We start from the raw sequence: 24,217 nt of genomic DNA, 5'->3' as shown, positions 1-24,217 counted from the left end.
CTTCCACCTTTGATTAGATAGTTAGTGTAGCTTGTCACAAACAGCCTCGTAAGGACCAGCAGGTCTGCTGTTGTTTGTTCTTCCTTTGTGTCCTTTGTGTCCTCTGCCCCTTTGTTCCCCCCTCTCTGTCCCTCTGTCCATCTTTCCCCTACCCTCTGTCCCTATGTCACCTACCCTCTGTCCCTCTGCACTGTCCTGTTCCTCTGTCCCCTACCCTCTGTCCCTCTCTCCCCTGCCCTCTGTCCCCCCCTCTATCCTCTGTCTTCTGTCTCTGTCCCCTGCTCTCTCCCACTCTGACCCTGCCCTCGGTATTGGACGCCCTGGCCTGCTGAGGCTCGTCTTCCCTGCACTGAGGAGTAGGCAGCTGAAGGCGCAGGCGGGTGTTACATGGTAGCGTGGCTGACCCGCACGGCCTCGCAAAGAAAGGCCGAGAGGTGCAGACATGTAGCGAGCCTTGCCAGCCAACAGCCCTCATTTGACTCTATCTCCTCCTGTCCACGGCTTCAACGTCTTCAGGAGGGTGGTATAAAGACGCCTCTCCATCCAATTTTCACTCTTTTTCGGCAACTCTATCAACTATTTGTAGTAGCATTCCGAGCAGGCTTTTCTGTGTCCTTTTCTTGCCTTTTTCCCTTTGAGCTGCCTCCTTCCCTGTAGAAGAAAAATAGTAAATGAACAGGAACCTCTCTTCCATGGTTCTGGCTGGCCTAAGCGTCTGTATTCCTCCCCGACGACTGTAACCAACACGTTCTTCTCCCTCCCACACACACCTGGTGCTACAGAAGACGTCCAGCCGCCCGAGAGAGGCAACGCCCAGAGACCCCGCGGCCCCGGCGGCCCCGGCGGCTTCCGCGGCCCTCCCTTCTTGAATGCCGTGAGCAGTCAAAACAGGCGCGCCTTCATGGAATGTATGATAGAGAAGGAAGCCACGGTGAGTGTATGTCCCTGTGTGTGTGTGTGTGTGTGTGTGTGTGGGTGAGTGGGTGGGTGGGTGGGTGGATACGTTTCTCTCTCTCTCTCTCTCTCTCTCTCTCTCTCTCTCTCTCATTGACGCCCCTCCTCACTCACCCACAGTTCGAAGCCCTCAAGAGCTGCCTCACCGGAACCACCGAAGCCTAAGTTCCTTCTGCTGCCGCCAGGAGTCCACACACACCCCTCGAAGGACTCCTGAAGGATACACGACAGACCCAAGGACCTCCTGCAGGACTATGAACTGAAACCTCTCTCTCTCTCTCTCTCTCTCTCTCTCTCTCTCTCTCTCTCTCTCTCTCTCTCTCTCTCTCTCTCTCTCTCTCTCTCTCTCTCTCTCTCTCTCTCTCGCACGTTGTCCCGTTTACTTTCAACAAGCACAAACAAAAATAAAAGCAGCGACAAATTTAAGCACCAGAGAAGCAGTCAATTATTCCACCAAAGAAGAAGAAGAAGAAGAAGAAGAAGAAGAAGAAGAAGAAGAAGAAGATAAAGAAGAAGAAGAAGAAGAAGAAGAAGAAGAAGAAGAAAAAGAAGAAGAAGAAGAAGCAGAAGAAGACCCAGAAGAAGAAGAGGAAGAAGAGTCCATCGTGTGTGTCACCAACTATTCCACTAACGTGGCAAAACATATCAGCCATGAGGCGAGAAACACACTCACCAACACGACATAACAATAACAACATGGAAACAAATTTCACGCAACTGACTCAACTTCGAGTAAATTTTTTTTTTTTCATTGGCTTTGATCCTATTGGCTTGGTACGTCTTTAAAAATCAATAAACGTTATCAGCTGCTTGTATATGTTTCTCTTTCACTTTTCATCATCATCATCATCACCATCATTATCAATCATTATGAATCCACTGCAAGACCACAGACTTGTTGCAATACTGAGGATACACATCAGGTCCAAAAAACTCAAGATGCAACCCCCCAGGGCTCCATCTTGAGAAGCTGAGGTACCAGCCGTGCGATCAGTAGAATGCAGTGACAGTCTCAAATCGGTTTGAAGTGCTTGGTACTTTGGAGGACCCTGGAGAGTTGTGGGATACCTTTAAACATAAAAGTCTTACAGCTGCCAAGGAGTACAGTGGAGAGCGCCCAAGGTCTAGGAGTGGCGTTGCCTCGAGGGAGACACTGGAAAATATAGAGGAGAGTCGTGTTGCCAGGCTGGCTGGGGTCTCGGAATGATATAGGACTCTGTCACGAAGGTCTAGAACCCTTCTGAGGAAGGATAAAGAGAGGTACGTCAGAAGTCTTGCGGAGGATGTCGAGGTTTGTCTAAATGCAAACGACCTTAGACCTGCCTGTCGAGCTCTGAAGCAGCTCTGCTTCAAATCCACATCTCAGATGAATACTATCCGAATGGCTGATGGGCAGATAGTATCAGATGCGTTGGGCCGAGTACTTTGGGCAGTTGTACTTGGCAGAGCCCCCAAGCGGACAGCTCGCTCCGGCTGGGTTGCAGATGACGGCTACTGATCCACCAATACAGGACACGCCACGCTCTCTTGAGGAAGTGAGAGAGGCTGTGAGGAAGTTCTAGGATGGAAAGGCAGTTGGGGTCTATAAAATCAGCGCAGGGATGTTGAAAGCTGGGTAAATTTTCGGATTGTTCCCCGTCTCACAATTCATGGAGATTTTTTTTTTTCTGATAGATTTGGGTGTGTTTTCAACGAATTTGGTAACCGTCTCCGTCTCAAATCAGTAGTTTTCCCATTAAATCACTAATAATATAAGACATTCCAATGCCTGTTGTGCACCCGTCGCCGCCACCGCAAAATATCTCGCAGAGAGGTTCAACTTGTTTACTGTTTCTGTATTTCACTCACTGCTCACAAAAATCACAAGGGGACAAACTAGAACAAAACAGAGCAAATTAATATTTTTCCTGCTGTGTATTCCCCCAGCGCGCATGCATGGTGGACAGCAGAGCGACTTTTTTCGGCGAGGAGATATTTCTCGCAATACCGACCCCGCGTAGTGGACCGCCACCGCCATCTCCCATCCTCCGCTGTGTATTTCCGTCGCCCCACATTGCGTGTTGAATAAATTTAAACTACCCCAACCTAACTTGACGTAACCTAGCTAACGGGGGGGGCTTCGCTCCACTAACTTTTTCAAAAATCGCTAGCGGCGTTTCTAGCAGTTTGCGACACATATATATGGAGTTCAAAATGCACAGAATGATGACATATAACAAATGAGAAGTGTGAGAAGTATCGCTGTGAGACGGGGAACAATCCGAAATAATACTGAGAGCTGGGGGTGCAGCCAAGATCCGTGGGTTGCATGTGGTGGTGTCTGCCGTGTGGCAGTTCGGTGCCATTCCTCTTGACTGGAGAAGGGGGTTGGTTGTCCCTATCTGGAGAGGAAAAAGGGACCGACAGGACTGCAAAAATAACCGTGGTATTACACTGCTCAGTGTGCCGGGCCAGGTGTTCGTTCTGTATCGTCTCCGCCAGTTCTTTTCCCCCACACTGATCCTTTCCATTTATAAGGGCCTTGTCCGCCCTCGTATAGAGTATGCATCTCACGTGTGTGTGTGGGGGGGGGGGCTCCACTCACACAGTTCTTCTGGACAGAGTGGAGTCTAAGGATCTTCGTCTCATCAGCTCTTCTCTTACTGATAGTCTTTTACCTCTTAAATTCCGCCGCCATGTTGCCTCTCTTTCTATCTTCTATCGACATTTTCATGCTGACTGCTCTTCTGAACTTGCTAACTGTATGCCTCCCCCCATCCAGCGGCCCCGCTGCACACGACTTTCTACTCATGCTCATCCCTATACTGTCCAAACCCCTTATGCAAGAGTTCAGCATCTCCATTCTTTCATCCCCTTCCCTGGTAAACCTTGGAACAGCCTTCCTTCGTCTGCATTTCCTACTGCCTATGACTTGACCTCTTTCAAGAAGAGTGTATCAAGACACCTCTCCACCCGAAATTGAGCTCTCTTTTGGCTACTCTTTACTATTGTTTATTATGGGAGCGGCGATTAGCGGGCTTTTTCTTTTTGCACTCTTTTTGTTGCCCTTGGGCCGTCTCCTTTGATGTAAAAAAGAAAAAATCTGTTGCTGCTGCGAATTCGATCTCATCTGCCAAAGTTTCAGAGACCTTAGCAATCCGGGGTCACTCCCGGCAAGTCAAGAATTGACCGGACAATAGCACTTCACGTCCTCGTGGAACGCCGACGTGAGTTTCGACAGGGGTTGCTCACACCTGTGTTGATCTCAAGAAGGCTTTTGACTCTGTACATCGTGAGGAACTATGGAATAATCTGCCGATATGTGGGATTCTTGCTAGGATTAATGACCTGAAGATTGGCCTTTACTCTGGGACTGAGAGTGCTGTGAAATGTAGATGAGGAGTGTCCAGCTTCTTTCCTGTTAATTCAGGAGCGAGGCAGGGTGCGTCCTTGCTCCATCCCTTTTTAACACTTGCATGGACTGAATATTAGGCAAAGTTGCTGATCAAAGTCGTTGCGAAGCATCAGTTGGCAACATCAAAGTCACTAATATTGTTTTTGCTGATGATGCTGTATTCCTCGCGGAATCGCTGCAGGTCCTGGTTATGGTTCTCGAAGTGCTGCATGAGGAAGCGAAGCCTCTGGAACTGAAGGTCTCCTGGGCCAAAACCCAAAACCAAGGTCCAGTTGTTTGGAGGCTTGCTAGATGACACAGTTCAGTCCATGCACCCTCAGGAAAACAAAGAGATAAAGATGCAAGGAAATTCATTGCCTGAAGCTGAACAAATACATCACATTTTACTCGTTTCATCTGCGTCACCGTAAATCCCCTGCATCATACTCCCTATAGCCCCGCCCACGCCCCCCGAGCTCCACCACCTTGTTCTGCCTGCATCCTCCACCTCGCTGAAGAGTATATAACGCCACCACACAGGCAGTTCCATCACTTGCCCTTCCACCTGTGTTCAACTCTTCAGGTGAGCCGCGCACGCACGCACGCACACACACACACACACACACACACACACACACACACACATACACACACAGAGAGAGCTAACACCTTCCCCCCTACCCCCTTATAGACACCATGAAAACCTTGGCGTGTGCATCTGTGGTGGTGGTGCTGCTGCTGGCCGGCGTGCAGGCTCAGCTTCAACAGGGTGGCCTTCGTAAGCCTTCTCCCTTAGAAAAGTTCATCGAATATTTCCGTGAGTAATGGGGAGGGAAAGTCGAAGGGGGCGAGTAGCTGGTGTTGTGATGGGAGGGTTGTGATGGAAGGGTTGTGATGGGAGGGTTGTGATGGAAGGGTTGTGATGGGAGGGTTGTGATGGGAGGGCTGTGATGGGAGGGTTGTGATGGAAGGGTTGTGATTGGGGGGTTGTGGTGGGAGGGTTGTGATGGAAGGGTTGTGATGGGAGGGTTGTGATGGAAGGGTAGTGATGGGAGGGTTGTGATGGAAGGGTTGTGATGGGAGGGTTGTGATGGGAGGGTTGTGATGGGAGGGTTGTGATGGGAGGGTTGTGGTGAGAGGGTTGTGATGGGAGGGTTGTGATGGGAGGGTTGTGGTGGGAGGGTTGTGGTGAGAGGGTTGTGATGGGAGGGTTGTGATGGGAGGGTTGTGGTGAGAGGGTTGTGATGGGAGGGTTGTGATGGGAGGGTTGTGATGGAAGGGTTGTGATGGGAGGGTTGTGATGGGAGGGTTGTGATGGGAGGGTTGTGATGGGAGGGTTGTGTTGGGAGGGTTGTGATGGGAGGGTTGTGATGGGAGGGTTGTGATGGAAGGGTTGTGATGGGAGGGTTGTGATGGGAGGGTTGTGGTGAGAGGGTTGTGATGGGAGGGTTGTGATGGGAGGGTTGTGGTGGGAAGGTTGTGATGGAAGGGTTGTGGTGGGAGGGTTGTGATGGGAGAGTTGTGGTGGGAGGGTTGTGATGGGAGGGTTGTGGTGGGAGGGTTGTGATGGGAGGGTTGTGGTGGGAGGGTTGTGATGGAAGGGTTGTGATGGGAGGGTTGTGATGGGAGGGTTGTGGTGAGAGGGTTGTGGTGAGAGGGTTGTGATGGGAGGGTTGTGATGGGAGAGTTGTGGTGGGAGGGTTGTGGTGAGAGGGTTGTGATGGGAGGGTTGTGATGGGAGGGTTGTGATGGAAGGGTTGTGATGGGAGGGTTGTGATGGGAGGGTTGTGGTGAGAGGGTTGTGATGGGAGGGTTGTGGTGAGAGGGTTGTGATGGGAGGGTTGTGATGGGAGGGTTGTGATGGAAGGGTTGTGATGGGAGGGTTGTGATGGGAGGGTTGTGGTGGGAGGGTTGTGATGGAAGGGTTGTGGTGGGAGGGTTGTGGTGGGAGAGTTGTGATGGGAGAGTTGTGGTGGGAGGGTTGTGATGGGAGGGTTGTAATGGAAGGGTCGTGATGGGAGGGTTGTGATGGGAGGGTTGTGATGGGAGGGTTGTAATGGAAGGGTCGTGATGGGAGGGTTGTGATGGGAGGGTTGTAATGGAAGGGTTGTGATGGGAGGGTTGTGGTGGGAGGGTTGTGATGGGAGGGTTGTAATGGAAGGGTTGTGATGGGAGGGTTGTGGTGGGAGGGTTGTGGTGGGAGGGTTGTGATGGGAGGGTTGCGATGGAAGGGTTGTGGTGGGAGGGTTGTGATGGGAGGGTTGTGGTGGGAGGGTTGTAATGGAAGGGTTGTGATGGGAGTTTTTTTTTTTTTTTACGTCGCGGCCTATAGCGCCGGTAGGCTTCTTCCCGGTGGGGCCTGATGGTCGACCCAAGGCTTCTTCCCGGTGGGTCCTGATGGTCGGCCCAGCCCGTTCTGGCGCAGGCGAGTGTTTATAGTGGCGCCATCTTGCATTGGCTCATGCTGCCCTTCCGGAGCTCATCTTTAATCCTAGAATCTAGAGTCCGGGATGATGGGTGGTCTTCTGGACAGCATGTGGGTAGTTTTAAGCCACTCGGCGGCGGCTAAAAAATCCCAGCTTGGTGGCACCGGGCGGGGATTGAACTCGCGTCCTCCTGAACGCGGTGCTGTTACTCTGTCGATTCAGCCACCGCCTGGAAGGGTTGTGATGGGAGGGTTGTGATGGAAGGGTTGTGGTGGGAGGGTTGTGATGGAAGGGTTGTGATGGAAGGGTTGTGATGGGAGGGCTGTGATGGGAGGGTTGTGATGGAAGGGTTGTGGTGCGAGGGTTGTGATGGGAGGGTTGTGATGGAAGGGTTGTGGTGGGAGGGTTGTGATGGAAGGGTTGTGATGGGAGGGTTGTGATGGGAGGGTTGTGATGGAAGGATTGTGATGGAAGGGTTGTGATAGGAGGGTTGTGATGGGAGGGTTGTGATGGGAGGGTTGTGATGGGAGGGTTGTGATGGAAGGGTTGTGATGGAAGGGTTGTGATAGGAGGGTTGTGGTGGAAGGGTTGTGATGGAAGGGTTGTGGTGGGAGTGTTGTGATGGAAGGGTTGTGATGTGAGGGTTGTGGTGGGAGGGTTGTGATCGAAGGGTTGTGATGGAAGGATTGTGATGGGAGGGTTGTGATGGAAGGGTTGTGATGGAAGGGTTGTGATTGGAGGGTTGTGATGGGAGGGTTGTGATGGAAGGGTTGTGATGGGAGGGTTGTGATGGAAGGGTTGTGATGGAAGGGTTGTGATTGGAGGGATAGGTGCGGAGTGGTTACCGTCGCCTGGAGGAAAGGCTGGGACGAGACGAGATGATGGTGTGTGTGTGTGTGTGTGTGTGTGTGTGTGTTGCGCCTTACCGCCACCACAACCACCACTAACAACAGCAACAACATCCCCACCCCCTAAAAACAGTGTCTACGTACTGCGAGGACGATGAGTGCAAACCGAAAGAGGAAGCCATAATCTGCGGCTACAAGATCCAGCACCGGAGGATCACCACGGAGGAGGAGCTTCAATACAGAATAACAGCCCTGACAGAGTGTGCCGCTAACCTCGGCGACTCGGCAGACTTCTCCAATCTCACCTTTGGTAAGGCCTCTGTACTGTCCCCTGCTCTCTGCCCCTCTATCCTCTGTCTCTGTCTCTCTGTCCCTCGAACTTCCACACTCTGTCCCTTGCCCTCTCTCGCTTTGTCCTCTGCCACACTCACTCTGTCCCCTGCCCTCTGTTCACTACCATCTGTTACGCTGTCCCCTGCCCTCTGTCCACTATCATCTGTTACTCTGTCCCCTGCCCTCTGTCCACTATCATCTGTTACTCTGTCCCCTGCCCTCTGTCCACTACCATCTGTTACGCTGTCCCCTGCCCTCTGTCCACTATCATCTGTTACTCTGTCCCCTGCCCTCTGTCCACTACCATCTGTTACGCTGTCCCCTGCCCTCTGTCCACTATCATCTGTTACTCTGTCCCCTGCCCTCTGTCCACTATCATCTGTTACTCTGTCCCCTGCCCTCTGTCCACTATCATCTGTTACTCTGTCCCCTGCCCTCTGTCCACTATCATCTGTTACGCTGTCCCCTGCCCTCTGTCCACTACCATCTGTTACTCTGTCCCCTGCCCTCTGTCCACTACCATCTGTTACTCTGTCCCCTGCCCTCTGTCCACTATCATCTGTTACTCTGTCCCCTGCCCTCTGTCCACTATCATCTGTTACTCTGTCCCCTGCCCTCTGTTCCTCCTTCTCCTGCCCTGGGTAATGGACGCCCTGGCCTGTTGAGGCTCGCCCTCCTTGCACTGAGCAGTAGGCAGCAGGAGGCGCAGGCGGGTGTTACATGGACAACTTTTTTTTTTTTTTTTTTTTTTTTTTACATCTCAGCCCATGGCGCCTGTAGGATTTCTTCAGGGGCCTAGCTGGTGATCGGCCCAAGCCCGTCATGGCGCAGGCATTTTTTTTATAGTAGCGCAAGCTATGCTTGGCCTTGGTGACCGCACAGCCACGCAAGGAAAGGCGGAGATGCAAGCATGTAGCGAGTCTTGCCAGCCAGCAGCCTTTCTTTGCCTCTATCTCCTCCTGATTCAACGCCTTCAAGAGAGTAGTATCAAGACACCTCCCCAGCCGATTTTCACCCTCTTTCCACTACTCCATCAACTATTTGCAGGAGTGCGCGTGCAGGCTTTTTTGTTTCCTTTTTATTTTTTCTTCTTTTCTTCCCCTTGAGCTGCCTCCTTTCGTGAAATAAAATATTAAGTGAATAGGAGCCTCTCTTTCTTTCCTGGTTATTACTGACCTAAGCGTCCGTATGCCTCCTCGACGACGGTAACCAACATGTTCTCTTACCCCTTCTCCCCCCCCCCCCTCCCGTGGTGGTACAGGCAGCTTCGGGACGCACGGACCACACAACCGCAGCTCTACTCGTCCTCCTCGCTTCGACCCAGAGGGCGCTGGCGTGAGCAGTGAAAACATGGGGGCCTTCGTAGAGTGCGTTATAGTTCATGAAGGCGTGGTGAGTGAGTGAGGTGTGTGTGTGTGTGTGTGTGTGTGTGTGTGTGTGTGTGTGTGTGTGTGAGAGAGAGAGAGAGAGAGAGAGAGAGAGAGAGAGAGAGAGAGAGAGAGTGGGGGGGGGTACGTCTCTCTCTCTCTCTCTCTCTCTCTCTCTCTCTCTCTCTCTCTCTCTCTCTCTCTCTCTCTGTCTCTCTCTCATTGACGCCCCTCCTCACTCACCCACAGTTCGATGCCTTTAAGAGCTGCCTCACCGGAACCACCGAAGCCTAAGTTCCTTCTGCTGCCGCCAGGAGTCCACACACACCCCTCGAAGGACTTCTGAAGGATACACGACAGACCCAAGGACCTCCTGCAGGACTATGAACTGAAACCTCTCTCTCTCTCTCTCTCTCTCTCTCTCTCTCTCTCTCTCTCTCTCTCTCTCTCTCTCTCTCTCTCTCTCTCTCTCTCTCTCTCTCTCTCTCTCTCTCTCTCTCTCTCTAGCACGTTATCTCGATTACTTTCAACAGCACAAAAAAAGCAGCGACAAAATCAAAAACCAGAGAAGCAGAGTCAACTATTCCACCAAAGAAGAAAAAGAAGAAGAAGAAGAAGACGAAGAAGACGAAAGAAAAGAAGCAGAAGATCATTGCCGGTGTCACCAACTACTTCACTAAACTGGCAAAACATATCAGCCAAAAGCAGAAAAGCTCACTCACAAACACAACATAAAAAATATAAAAAAATAGTAATATACATGGAAACAAATTTAACGCAACTGACTCACAAATTCGAGCAAATAAGTTTTCTTTCATTGGTTTTGATCCTATTCGTTTGGTAATCTTTCAGAATCAATATACGTTATGTGCTGCTTGTATATGTTTATTTTTCCCTTTTTTTTCTATCATCATCATCATCAAACACTAGTAAGGTCGGTATTCTCAGACGCCTCCTTCTCTTCCATCAGGCATTTCTAGAGGCCAATAATAAGGTTAACCCGTCCGCAGCGATTGGCATGCATTTGGCCTTCCCTGGTAGCCTGGTAACATTATAGGCACAGGTCTTTCTCTGCTTCTGTGGTGGATAATGGAGTGTTTCCCATGTGGTATTGGTGTGCTGGATATCCCCTCCCAAGATGTAGGACTTTACATTTTTCTACATTGAATTATAACAGCCACTTTTTGCTCCATTCCAGTAGCTCGGTGAGGCCTGACTGTAGGAAATCCGCAGTCAAGGGGTTAAACGCGTGCCCATGAGTGTTTCTTTACGTTCACGGTGCAGACTCTTTACCGAACTGCCACCAGGGTCATAAAAGTACCCACGGGAATGGCCACAAACCCTACGACAGTCTTGTGATTGGGCGCCGAAAAGCCTTCCTCCTCTTTTTCTTCTTGTTCTTGTTCTTTTTCTTTTTCTTTTCTTCTTCTTCTTCTTCTTCTTCTTCTTCTTCTTCTTCTTCTTCTCCCCCTCTTCTTTTATTTTTATTATTTTCTTAACCTCCTTATTTTCCCTTATGGGGTTGGACGGGTCAGTGAAGAAAGCCTCAGCCAGGACGATGGTGATTCATCCCTTTTCTTGAGCATGGGTAGTGTACAACAGTTGCCGTTTTCCTCTCCGATCGTCGGCCTGTCTTTGGTAGACATTCAATCCGACGCTTCCGCCTCTCACATCACCAAAGGCCAAAAAGGAGATTAATCGGGTTCTAATGAATGTCTTTTGCAATAGAGGCCTCAACACCAAGGGCCATATTCTTTATTACAGCGCCCAAGCTCACATACTTAACAAGGCTTTAGTAAAAGTTTTGAAGCTTTCCCGGGTCAGTTTTATGACACTGGTTGTAGTGTTACCCCTTTTTTTTGTACCATGAACCTAAAGAAACACAGTAGGACCTGATTTATCTCCTTTTTGGCCTTTGTAAATAGTTGATGTGAGAGGCGGGAGGGTCTGAATGAATCGACCAAAGACTGGCCGACGATGGGAGAGGAAAACGGCAACTGTTGTACACTCTCTTGGCTCTGCCTCTTTATCAGTGCCTGCATCTGCCATCGATACATATCCTCTCAGGTTATGGCAGTGCAAACAGTTCCCTTCTAAAGAGCATGGACAATCAGCTTAGCTACAAGAAAGGGCACGGCACTGAGATGTGTGTGTGGACGTTGAAGAATATCATTGAGTACTACACTTCCAGGGGCTCACCTGTCTACCTTTGCTTCCTTGACTCCAGCAAGGCCTTTGACAGAGTGAACTATTAGAAGCTGTTTAATAAACTGCTTGTAAGGGGAACTCCTAGTTGGGTACATTGTCAAGCTCCTAATGTACTGGTACACTACCCAGGAATTTGCTGTAAAATAGGGAGCTTCCACTTTCCTGCCATTTAAGACAGCCAATGGTATTCGCCAGGGAGGGATCCTGTCTCCCTACCTGTGCAACGTCTACGCAGATGATCTCACTGCCGCTCTGCGTGACACAGGCACAGGCTGCCACTTACAGGATACGGTTAGTGCATCAACTCGCTGAGTTAAGCTGATGACATGGTACTGATGGCGCCCACAGTGGAGGCTCTGCAGGACCTCATCGGAGTGTGTCAGGCGTATGCTGCCACGCACGATATTGTCTACAACACCACCAAGACAGAGCGCATGGTAGTGCCGCCGCCACACTCCAGGGTGGACTACCAAACATCAGCGTGGCTAAGTGGGAGTGCACTTACATTTGTGGATAGATTCACATACCTGGGCCATGTCATCATTAAGAAAAGGACCGATGATAATGACATCAAGAAGCAGACCACCAAGCTCACAGTCATCGGTAACACGCTGCTGAGGAAATTCTCCTGCAGCACGGAGGTGAAGTTGGTGGAGTTATTTAGGACCCACTGTTACTCTCTCTACTGCAACTCGCTGTGGTCGCTGTGGAGGGCTGCCTCCATGAACTGTATTAGGGTCTGTCATAACGATATTCTCAAGCGGCTTCTGGGGCTTCCTAGATGGACTAGCTCCTCCCTGGCCTTCACCGGGCACGAGATGAACTGTCTGGCTGTGCTGCGTCGCCACGCCGCGTACAGTATGAGGAGTAGAGTGGAACAATCTGGGAACTCCATCATCACCTCCGTCAGACAGAGCTCGGCCTATGTATGTGGATCTATGCGATGGGAGTGGCTGGGCCTTCTGTTCGTGTAGATTGTGCATAAGTGTGCCGTGCACACGCATATATAATTATGTATCTCCTTCGATCTCGTTCATTTTCTTGTCCTGTTTTGTATATATGCCGTTGGGCGAAATAAAACTATTATTTTTATTATTATAATTATTATCATTATTATTATTATTATTATTATTATTATTATTATTATTATTATTATTATTATTATTATTACCTATGCTCAAGAAAAGGGATAAATCACCAGCGTCCATCACCGTCTTGTTAGTCACCCATCAGTTATAGAAAATAGAAAACGCAGCTGTGGTTCACGAAAAGAAAACTGTGCCTTTAACCGGGTGACTTAGCTTTGTACGTGTTACCGTGGAGATAGGATGAGAGGAGAGGCTGAGGAGCAGAAAAAAAGTGAGGTAATTCTGGTCGACCGGCGGCCACACTGGGATTGGCAGAAAGCAGGTGACAGCCGCCGCTCCCTTGCCGAGCCCTGACCTGATCATACACTAGACAAGACCCAATTAACCCTGGTTGCTCTCTGCATTCATTCAGTAAGTCAGTCAGCATACAATGAGCTTGCTAGATGGACGTATCAACGTGTGTGAAGAAAAAAATAAGAACGATCCCTGTCTGCTGCGCTACTTAAGGTTGCACAGCAAGACTGTTTTGGGGGAAAGTAACGCATGTGGGAGGATGTAACAATAATCCCACATAATGCCCATAAGAAGTTAACGGTACATAATGATACGCCAGATATTGCGAGCGGTAACTGCCTCACCCTGAAATCTGTACCCATACTATCTGTACCCAGCCAGTGTAATGATGCAGACTCAGCATTCTGTAAAGATTATAACAATTATCTTATGGAAGGCGGAGTTAAAGATGAAACAACTATAGTACATGCAGATAATACAAAGGAAAATGGCTACGTTTACTACATTCCCGCTGCTCCACACAAAGTGCTTCAACAAAACTGATGCCCACATTGCCGGCCTCGTCATGCGCAATCTTTGAAAAAAAAAAAATATATATATATATATATATATATATATATATATATATATATATATATTTTTTTTTTTTTTTTTGGCACAAGTGGTTTGTTGATATATATATATATATATATATATATATATATATATATATATATATATATATATATATATATATATATATATATATATATATATATATAGCGAGGCTTGTATTGACGCTTTAACCTTGAGACGCCACAGCCTCCTACATCCACCCCTTTATCAATCTTCAAAGCAAAAGGTCAATAAATCCTACAGACGACGTAATAGATATATGTGTAATCTGGTTAATGTAGAATCACTTAGGTTTAAGGACAGACCACCTAGTCTGGATCATGGGGTCTGTATGGTCTGAATTTCTATGTAAACCTATGTAAATCTCTCTCTATCTATCTGTCTATCTATCTATCTCTATGTATCTATCTATCTCTCCTTATCTCCATGTACATATAATCATTTGAGTATTATAATTTTAGTATGCATATTTTACCTTTTAATGTATTACTTATTTATGTCTTCATTAAATTTAAAACAATATAACACGTGTGTAATACCTATCCATACTCCATGGAAGGAGCACACTGCGCAATGTGACAAGCGGGCTTTAGGCAATCGTGGGCGAAGCATCGGCCGGACTGTCAGGCCTGGCGAGCACGATCTCTCCTCCCATCCTACCTCCATGGTTGGTACACACACACACACACACACACACACACACCGCCCATCCGTTCCCTTCCATTCCCATGTCACACAATACGTAGCACTTGTCTTACGCAAGTTTTAGCTCATTTTTCTGCAACTTGTAAACCTGTGAAAATGATTTCTCATAGCTTGATAACTGTTAAAATAACTTGTGAAAATATGATATAAACGTCATAAATATCCCTTCCCCTCTCCTGTCCCCCCAAAAAAGTAAAAATAAAAATGACTGACACAATAACAAAACGAAACAATAATAGTAAAAAACACTAATTTCGTTCACACTCGATCAGAAAATGAACTTAACCTCACACACCCAGAATTAATAAACAAATAAATAAATAAAACAGCAAGGTAAGCATCACCGTAGGAAAACACCAGACGAATGAACAACAGCACTCCATACCTGCCTGCCCTTGTGTCATTTTGTTTTGCCACACCCACCATTGCACGTGTCCACCCTCGAATCACAACCTCTCCCACCCACACCCACAACAGTCTCACATGCTTTCACGTAATCCCTCCCCCCAGCCGGAACACCTCTTCTCCCTAGCCTGCACTACACTATAAATACCGCCGCATTCAACCCCTCACCCGCACACCTACGTCTACTTCCACAGGTGAACAGGTACGAGAGAGAGAACCACTATCAATAAGTAAAACCCTCATTCCCTTCCGGTAGAGGTAACATGAAGGGCCCGGCGTTCACAGCGATGGTGATGGCGGTGGTGGTGATGGGAGGCGTGCAGACACAACCCCCAATCGACCCCAACGTCTACTGGTTCGAATTCTACAGTAACGTTAGTGAGTGTAAAGACGAGAGTGAGGGAGGAAGAAAGAGGGATCTATATGCCTGGAAGGAGGAAGAGGAAAGGGAATGGTATTTAGGGAAGGGAAGGATGTGCCTGAGAAAGGATGGGAGGTGAGGAATAAATAGGAAGAGAGTAGGATGTGTGTATGCGTGTGTGTGTGTGTGTGTGTGTGTGTGTGTGTGTGTGTGTGTGTGTGTGTGTCAGAGTGCAGGGAAAGAGGGGAAGGAAGGGAAGGGAAGGATGGGTTTGAGAAAGGACTAAAGGTGAGGAATAAATAGGAAACGGGCAGAATGTGTGTGTCAGGAAGCAGGGATGGGAAGGGAAGGGAAGGATGTGCCTGAGAAAGAATGGGGGGTAAGGAATACATTGGAAGAGGGTAGGATCTGTGTCTGAAAGGTAGCAGGGAGTGTGTGTGTGTGTGTGGGGGGGGGGGGGGGAGAGAAGGGAAAGGAAGGGAATAATATGCCTGAGAAAGAATGGGACTCTCACATCAATATTTTCTAAAGACCAAGAGAGAGGTACAATGCGTTTTCAGGGGTGCTTTTTAGAGTTCATGCCACAGAAGCCTTGTCAAACTCACACCAGGCTCAAAAAACTACCCATGGAAAGGCCCACAACTCCTACGAAAGCCATGTCAAATGTGTGTGCGTAGGCGCGAAATGTTCAATAATATATCTTTTTAGAGTTCATTACACAGAAGCCTTGTCAAACTCACACCAGGCTCAAAAAACTACCCATGGAAAGGCCCACAACCCCTACGAAAGCCATGTCAAATGTGTGTGCGTAGGCGCGAAATGTTCAATAATATATCTTTTTAGAGTTCATTACACAGAAGCCTTGTCAAACTCACACCAGGGTCATAAAACTACCTCCCGCAACTCCTACGAAAGCCATGTCAAACGTGTGTGCTTAGGAGTCGAAATGATTTTTATATAATATGGCCCTAAATGTCAATGCTTCAGCCGCTGACGCGTGCCGCGACAAGCAGACCCTGTGTCACTCCAACGCCGCCCGCTGCTCCGTCATCATGGGGCCCGGGAGGATGGACACGGAGGAGGAAGTCGCCCCCTTGAGGACCAACTTGACAATGTGTGCCGCGGAGGTCGGGGTTACTGACGCTGACTTCTCCACCTTCACTCTCAGTATGTGAATAAGAACATAAGAACATAAGAACATAGTGAGACTGCAAGAAGCCTAATGGCCTACACAAGACAGCTCCAGATTCCCCCCCACTACCACCTGTCATCCTCGTCCATGTAGCTATCCACTCTACTCTTAAAACAAGCTATCGTCCCTGCACTCACTATGTGGTTCCTGAGTCTATTCCATTCCCCCGCCACCCTATTATTAAACCAGTGCTTGCCTATTTCCCTGCTAAATCTATACTTCGATAAGTTACAATCCATTACTGCGTGTCCTATCCTGAATGTGAATGTGTGTGTGTGTGTGTGTGTGTGTGTGTGTGTGTGTGTGTGTGTGTGTGTGTGTGTGTGTGTGTGTGTGTGTGTGTGTGTGTGTTGGGGGGGAGAACGTTACTGGTTACTCAAGAGTTTATGGTCCTTATTGCTTTCGGCTCTCACAAGTATTTTCAAAGGTCGCAAAGGAGATTGGTCGGGGTCTCATGAGTGTGGTCAAACTACCCCCGGAAATGGTCAAAACTCTTGCGAAAGACTCATCAGATATGTGTGTTAGGGCGCCGCAATGCTTGAAAATATGGCCCTATGGCTCTGGTTCCAAGCCCCGCGTCTCTCTCTCTCTCTCTCTCTCTCTCTCTCTCTCTCTCTCTCTCTCTCTCTCTCTCTCTCTCTCTCTCTCTCACACAGAAATGCATCGATGCAGCAAATAAAGCGAACAGAATGTTGGGCTTCATTAAAAGAAACTTTTTATTCAAGAATAAAGATGTAATACTCCCGCTCTACAATAGTTTAGTCAGACCCCACTTGGAATATGCGGTACAGTTTTGGTCTCCCCACCATGCAAAGGATATTGCTAAATTAGAAGGTGTTCAGCGTCGGGCAACGAAAATGATCCCTTCCTTGCGCAACAAATCCTACGAAGAAAGGCTTTCTACCCTTAACATGTTCTCTCTTGAGAAACGTCGCCTCCGAGGAAAACTGATCGAATGTTTTAAAATACTTAATGGTTTCACGAATGTAGACAAATCAACATTGTTTATGATCGATGACACTTTGCGCACGAGGAACAATGGCGTAAAACTCAAATGTAGACAAGTAAATTCAGACTGCACCAAATTTTTCTTCACCAACGTTGTAGTGCGAGAATGGAATAAGCTTCCACCATCAGTGGTCCAGTGTAACACGATTGACTCCTTCAAAAATAAGCTCGACCGTCACTTCCTTCAACTTAATATCAACTAGAGTAGAAATGCAACGTTTAGGAGCCTTCTGATTAATGTAAAATCACTTAGGTTTAAGGACAGACCACCTAGTCTGGACCATGGGGTCTGTGTGGTCTGATTTTCTATGTAAATCTATGTAAATCTCTCTCTCTCTCTCTCTCTCTCTCTCTCTCTCTCTCTCTCTCTCTCTCTCTCTCTCTCTCTCTCTCTCTCTCTCTCTCTCTCTCTCTCTCTCTCTCTCTCTCTCTCTCTCTCTCCACGTGACAGAGACCATCCAGGAGGCCGATATGAAAGACGTTGAATTCGACATTGTGAAGTTCATGGAGCGGTTCGGTGTGACCAGACAACGTGTGCCGCTAATCCTGGAGTGCGTTTTCAACATGAGTGGAGCGGTGAGTGCTACCTGTCTGTTACCTGCACGCATCTTGTTGCATGGTGTGTGTGTGTGGGGGGGGTTGACAAATTGGGGACATAGCGGAATCTTAATCTGCAAGTCAGACAGCAAGTGACGCTAATCCTGTAGTGCTTTTTTAACATGAGTGGAGCGGTGAGTGTACCTGTCTGTTGCCTGCACGCATCTTGTTTGGTGTGTGGGAGGGTTTTGACAAGTTGGAGACATAGCGGGATCTTACTTAATCAGCAAGTCAGACAGCAAGTGACGCCAATCCTGAAGTTTTTTTTTGTGTTGGATGTGAGGGGGGGTGTTTTGACCAGTCTGGGACCTCATGGATTAGCCTTAGTCAGCAAGTCAGACAGCAAGTGACGCCAATCCTGAAGTTTTTTTTTTTTTTGTGTGTGTTATGTGAGGGGGAGGGTTTTGACTAGTCTGGGACCTCGTGGAATAGTCTCAGTCAGCAAGTCAGACAGCAAGTGACGCCAATCCTGAAGTGTTTTTTTTTTTTTGTGTGTGTGTGTGTGTGTGTGTTGGATGTGAGGGGGAGGGTTTTGACCAGCCTGGGACCTCGTGGAATAGTCTTAGGTTGGTATTACAAGACACTTTCGCTTCTCACATCAGCTATTTCTAAAGGTCAAAGAGAGGATCAATCACGTTCTAATGAGGGTTTTTTTTAGGCTCAGGGTACAGATGAAGGGTTAAACTACCACCAGGGTCATACAACTAACCCTGGAAATGCCCACAACCCCTACGAAAGCCTTGCCAAATATGTGTTCTTGGGCGGCGAAATGTCTTATAATACGACCCTTAGTTAGCAAGTCAGATAGCAAGTGACGCTAATCCTGAAGTGTGTTTTTGTGTTGGATGTGAGGGTGAGGGTTTTGACCAGTCTGGGACCTCGTGCAATCTTAGTCAAATCAGTCATCGTGAAGGATAAGGTTGTTTCTGAGACTAAATATTCGTCTTGTTTGTTACGAGGAGCAATCAAGTGACACTTAAAACAGAAGCTAGCGGTGATTTTAAGTGATTTGTAGTTTGTGTTGTTTTGGATTTTTTTTTCTTATTTACTCTTGTGCTGGACTAAAATTTTGGGTATTATAATGAAACCAGACTGCTCACTAGACTGACTAACTAACTCTCTCTCTCTCTCTCTCTCTCTCTCTCTCTCTCTCTCTCTCTCTCTCTCTCTCTCTCTCTCTCTCTCTCTCTCTCTCTCTCTCTCTCTCTCTCTCTCTCTCTCTCTCTCTTCCACACAGCTCCCCAGGTTGAGGGCCTGTCTTGTCTCAAGTCCCCCCGAGTCCCCCTAAGGGCCTAAGCTAAAAAAAACCCGGGTCAAGGACGCCCCCCATCATCCCTAAAGGACTCCTGAAGGATATACGGGCGACCCAAGGACCCCTCACAGGATTATGAGCTGTAAATTCTCTCTCTTTCTCTCTCTGGTCGTTTACTTTTTCCATTATCTATCTATATATATATATCACTCTATCTATTTATCTATCTCTTTATCTACTAATCATCTACAAAACACTGACTCTCCCTTCATTATATAATTCTATTATTAACTCTCCCTTCCCTCCATATATATATATATATATATATATATATATATATATATATATATATATATATATATATATATATATATATATATATATATATATATATATATATATATATATATATATATATATATATATATATATATATATATATATATATATATATATATATATATATATATATATATATATATATATATATATATATATATATATATATATATATATATATATATATATATATATATATAGACAAAATTTAATGGTTGAAAAAAGTTATAGTAATAATTATAATCGAAGAAGACTCAAAGAACCTCCTCCTCCTCTTCTTCCTCCTCCTCCTCTTCTTCTTCTTCCTCCTCCTCCCCCTCCTGTTCTTTCTATTTGATATCTTCCTTACCACCAACAACAACAACAACTATAACAACAAGACCACCACCACCAACAACAACAACAACAACAACAACTTGAGATTTCTAAGCCCCACCCACACACCCACACACAGAGAAAGGAGAAATATAATGAGTGTTAAAACCGTAGACTTAACTGAGGTGTGTTTGTGCGTGCGTTCGGTTTCTCTATAAGTTATGCCCTGGAATAAATCACGCCTGCCATTGTTTACACATTTCTTCACCTTCTGATCCACGTGAGAACGAGTCATTACAGCACTGCCAAAGAAAACGGACTCTTTGTGTGGGGGACTAGTGCAATGCGTGGTACCTCTGCCATAACAAACGTAGCATAACGTAACTCCAAACAGCAGGAGATAACACACCATTACATAACCTCAAACTAGAACAGACTAACCCAACACCACGACATAAACACAAACGGTATCGGAAAACGTAACACGATAACATGACCTTAAACAATAGCATACGACATAACACCATTTTTTTTATAGTAAAGGAAGCAGCTCAAGGACATGCACAAAAAAAAAATGCTAAGCGCTGCACCTACAAAAGTATAGAAGAGCGACCAAAAGAGAAGCCGATTTCAGGTGAAGTGTAAATCGTAGGCAGGAGGATATACAGATGAAGGGAGGTATAATTCTCCTCCCGACATTGACCCCTCTTTTCGGTCACCTCTTTTGATTCTTTTTAGGAACAGCGAGCAGCGGACTTTTTTTTTATCATTGTTTCCTTTTTTTTGTGCCCTTGAGCTGTCTCCTTTATTGTGAAAAAAAAATAACTTCCAGCATTTACAAAACACCATAACATAACCCCAGACAATATGAGGCAAATAACACCATAACATAAGCAGCATTACATAACACCACAGCATAACCCCAAACAAGACAAAGACAGGAGGATCACAGGACTCGAACCAGTGTCCCTAAATGAAGCGTGACGAAGAGCATGACTGATGGATGAGAAGGATTGGTGACGTAACAGGTGGATTTTTTTTTACAGGTAAGGTAATGAACTTCCCATCGACACTTTCTCTCTCATCGCCATGGTCAAGGTCACACACACACACACACACATACACACACACACACAAACACACATACACACACAGCATGGCATTATAATCAACATATTTTCTCACTGCAAATAATATACAAACGCTGCAATGAAAATTGTTATGTTTGAATATAAAAAAAAAATCAACAGAAAATATTAGAGTAAAAATGAGAGGAGTAAGTGTGTTAGGAAAGTTGAACATAAGAAAAGGAAAGAAGTTAGTGAGAGTGAAGGAGGGAGTGAATGAGTGAGAGAGGGAAGAAAATAATAGGAAAAAAAAAAAGGAAACAGAAGACAGAGTGTTTTGAGAAGTGACAGAAAAAAAGAAAAGAAACATTGTAAATGGGACAGCAAACAAATCATAGTGAATATAACAAGGAGAACCCGTAGAGTGAATAAGTGAATGAGAGAGAGAGAGAGAGAGAGAGAGAGAGAGAGAGCGAGAGAGAAAGAGAGAGAGAGAGAGAGAGAGAGAGAGAGAGAGAGAGCGAGAGAGAAAGAGAGAGAGAGCGAGAGAGAAAGAGAGAGAGAGCGAGAGAGAGAGAGGAGAGAGAGAGAGAGAGAGAGGAGAGAGAGAGAGAGGAGAGAGAGAGAGAGAGAGAGAGAGAGAGAGAGAGAGAGAGAGAGAGAGAGGTGGACTGACATACCGTATACAGTATCACAGACCACGACAGACAGACAGACAGTCAAACGAACAGACAGCGCCATCCGACCATTACAACCACACCCAACCACCACCACCACCACCACCATCCCTAAACCTAAGAAAATTAAATAAACAAGAAATATGAACCCCCATTTTCTTTGGATATTCTCTATCTATTTATCCATCTATCTACATCCAAGTCATTCATACACATTTTTACACAGACTGGTTGAAAGAGTTAAATCACAGAGGAGGAAGGCGAGGAGAGAGGGAGGAAGGGAGGAAGGGAGGAAGGGAGGAAGGGAAGGAGGGAGGAAGGCTATATATAAGGGTGCCAGGTAAGCGTGTCCTCACTAACACCTGAGCACGCACACACGTCATACGGGAGACAGGTAAGTGAGGCCAGGTGAGAGAGAGAAGGATAAAGGTGAAAAGTGAACGGAAAAAAAAAAAAGGAAAAAAATAATAATAATAACAGTGAGTCTCATTAATGACAGGTAAAGGTGAGTCATTACAGGTACTTCCAATTGCTCACTCATTAGCAACTATGACTAAGGTAATGGTGAATCTTAATGTGTTTGCGTAGTGGTGAGAACAGTGGTGCGTAACTGTGGTAGTGGGCAACCGTGTGTCCCAAAGTGTAGTGGTTAGAGTTTACTGTATGGTGTGGGTGTGAGAAATGGGGAAGGGGAGTGACGGGACGAAAAATAATGATAGCGTTACTCAGATTTACTTAGATATGTTACCCTGGAATTCAACATACGAGAGTGCGGTGACTGAGAAGATTACTATACGGCGTGTGGTGGGGTGGGGAGGGGCGGGGGGGAGATGAGGAGACGACTTTCTACTCAAGCTCATCCCTTTACTGTCCAAATCCCTTACGCACGAGTTAACCAGCATCTTCACTCTTTCATCCCTCATGCTGGTAAACTCTGGAACAATCTTCATCTGTATTTCCTCCTGCCTACGACTTGAACTTTTTTTCAAGAGGAGGGTATCAGGACACCTCTTCTCCCGAAATTGATCCCTCTTTCGGCCACCTCTTTGGATTCTTTTTAGGAGCAGCGAGTAGCGGGCTTTTTTATTGTTGTTTCCTTTTTTGTGCCCTTGAGCTGTCTCCTTTATTGTAAAAAAAAAAAAAAAAAAAAGGAGTGACAAAAGAAAAACAATAATGTCACATAGGTTTACTTGAAAGACCATACCGCTAAATTAAACATGGAAGAGTGTACCACCTAAAAAAGGATTATATATGATGCGTGTGTGGGTATAGGTGCTGGGGGTTAGGGGAAGACAAGAGGAACAATAATACTGTTACCCAGCTATACTAACATACCGTACTGCCAACCCTAAACATACGAATTCCAAGGCAAGTCTTCTGAGCAAGCGTTGAAAAGTGGTATCATCAGAACGAATATATCTGCAACTTCCCGTCCAAGGCTTGTAAATGAAGGAAAATGACAGGCTAAGAGGAGGAAGAGGGGGACGAAGGGAGAGGAAGACTGTGAAAATGATGATGATGGAAGTAAATGATGAGGTAATGGAGGGGTGGAAGGAAGAGGAGGAGGAAGATAGGAAAGGAAGAGCATGATAATGATGATAACAGTAACAGACGACGAGGTAATACTAGGAGTCGTAAAGAGAGTATGAAGGGAAGCAAAACTGTGAAATATAATGACAGTAATAATAAGGATGAAGATACTGGTAATAAATAAGAACTGACTGTTATCAAGTGATGGGGGGGGGTTTGCAAGAAGTGAAGAATGCTAATAAAGATAGGCAATGAAAGAACAGGTAGAATGAAAGAAAATAAAATGGCAAAAGGAAGATATAAAGAGGAGTAAGGAAGATGGGACAAAGAGAAGAAGTTGAAGGAAAAGAAAAAGAATAAAGTAAAGAAAAAGAAAAAAAAAGGATAAGGAAGATGAGACGAAGAGAAGAAGTTGAGGTAGAAGAAAAGAAAACAAATAATATGATAGAAGAGAGAAAAAGAGGGGGGACAAAGAGAAGTAGAAGGAAAAGAAAGAAAAGAACAATAAAATAGAAGAAAATGAAAAATAGGTTAAGGAATATGAGACGAAGAGAGGAAGTTGAAGTAGAAGGAAAGAAAAACAAATAATATGATAGAAGAGAGAGAGAAAAAGAGGGGTAAGGAAGATGGGACAAAGAGAAGTAGAAGGAAAAGAAAGAAAAGAGTAAAGAAGAAGAAAAAGAGAGGGGTAAGGAAGATGAGACGAAGGGAAGAAGTAGAAGGAAAGAAAACACGAATAAAATGGAAGAAGAAAGAAAAAATGAGGGGGAAGGAGGACGGGACAAAGAGAAGAAGTAGATGGAGAGGAAAGAAAGGAAGAGTAAAGTAGAAGAAAAAGAAGAGAGGTTTGGAAGATGGAATAAAAGAAGAATGTGATAAAGAGATTGCAAGATGGGACAAAGACGAGAAAAAAATAAGCAAATAGAAAACATATATTAGCAGGTGCGTGGGTGGGGGTGGGCGTGGCGGACACACACACACACACACACACACACGGAGACACACTTCACGGGCTGTCACTCGTCAAACCAGGACATTTCGACATAAAAAAGAAAAACTCGCAATGATGAACGACAAAAAGAGAAGGAAAAGAACTTGTAACTTTTGAAGGAATTATGAGTGACACTGATGATGAAAAAATAAATAAATGAACATCAACAAATAACTTTTTTTTTTCTCCTTCTTCTTTCTTCCTTTCTATGCTTTTCCTTTCCCTTTTTTTTTTCTCTTTGTTTTTCCTCAATTTCAGTTTCTCTCCTTTTA

At 46.1% G+C, this 24,217-nt stretch overlaps 2 protein-coding genes across 2 annotated transcripts in view; one reads left to right on the top strand and one right to left on the bottom strand.

Moving 5' to 3' along the window:
• Positions 1-24,217, bottom strand: part of LOC126993854 (low-density lipoprotein receptor-related protein 4-like) — a 141,112-nt gene that overhangs the window by 85,091 nt on the left and 31,804 nt on the right. The gene's annotated exons all lie outside the window — the stretch shown is intronic.
• Positions 14,877-16,457, top strand: LOC126993855 (uncharacterized). The gene is made up of 2 exons (XM_050852995.1): positions 14,877-14,994; positions 15,965-16,457. The coding sequence occupies exons 1-2, from the start codon at positions 14,880-14,882 to the stop codon at positions 16,150-16,152; spliced, it is 303 nt and encodes a 100-aa protein (XP_050708952.1). The 5' UTR covers positions 14,877-14,879; the 3' UTR covers positions 16,153-16,457.

Source organism: Eriocheir sinensis, unplaced genomic scaffold (assembly GCF_024679095.1).
Source record: "Eriocheir sinensis breed Jianghai 21 unplaced genomic scaffold, ASM2467909v1 Scaffold690, whole genome shotgun sequence".
Lineage (NCBI taxonomy): Eukaryota > Metazoa > Arthropoda > Malacostraca > Decapoda > Varunidae > Eriocheir > Eriocheir sinensis.
Note: the sequence above shows the minus strand (reverse complement) of the source record. Positions and strands in the feature narration are given on the sequence as shown.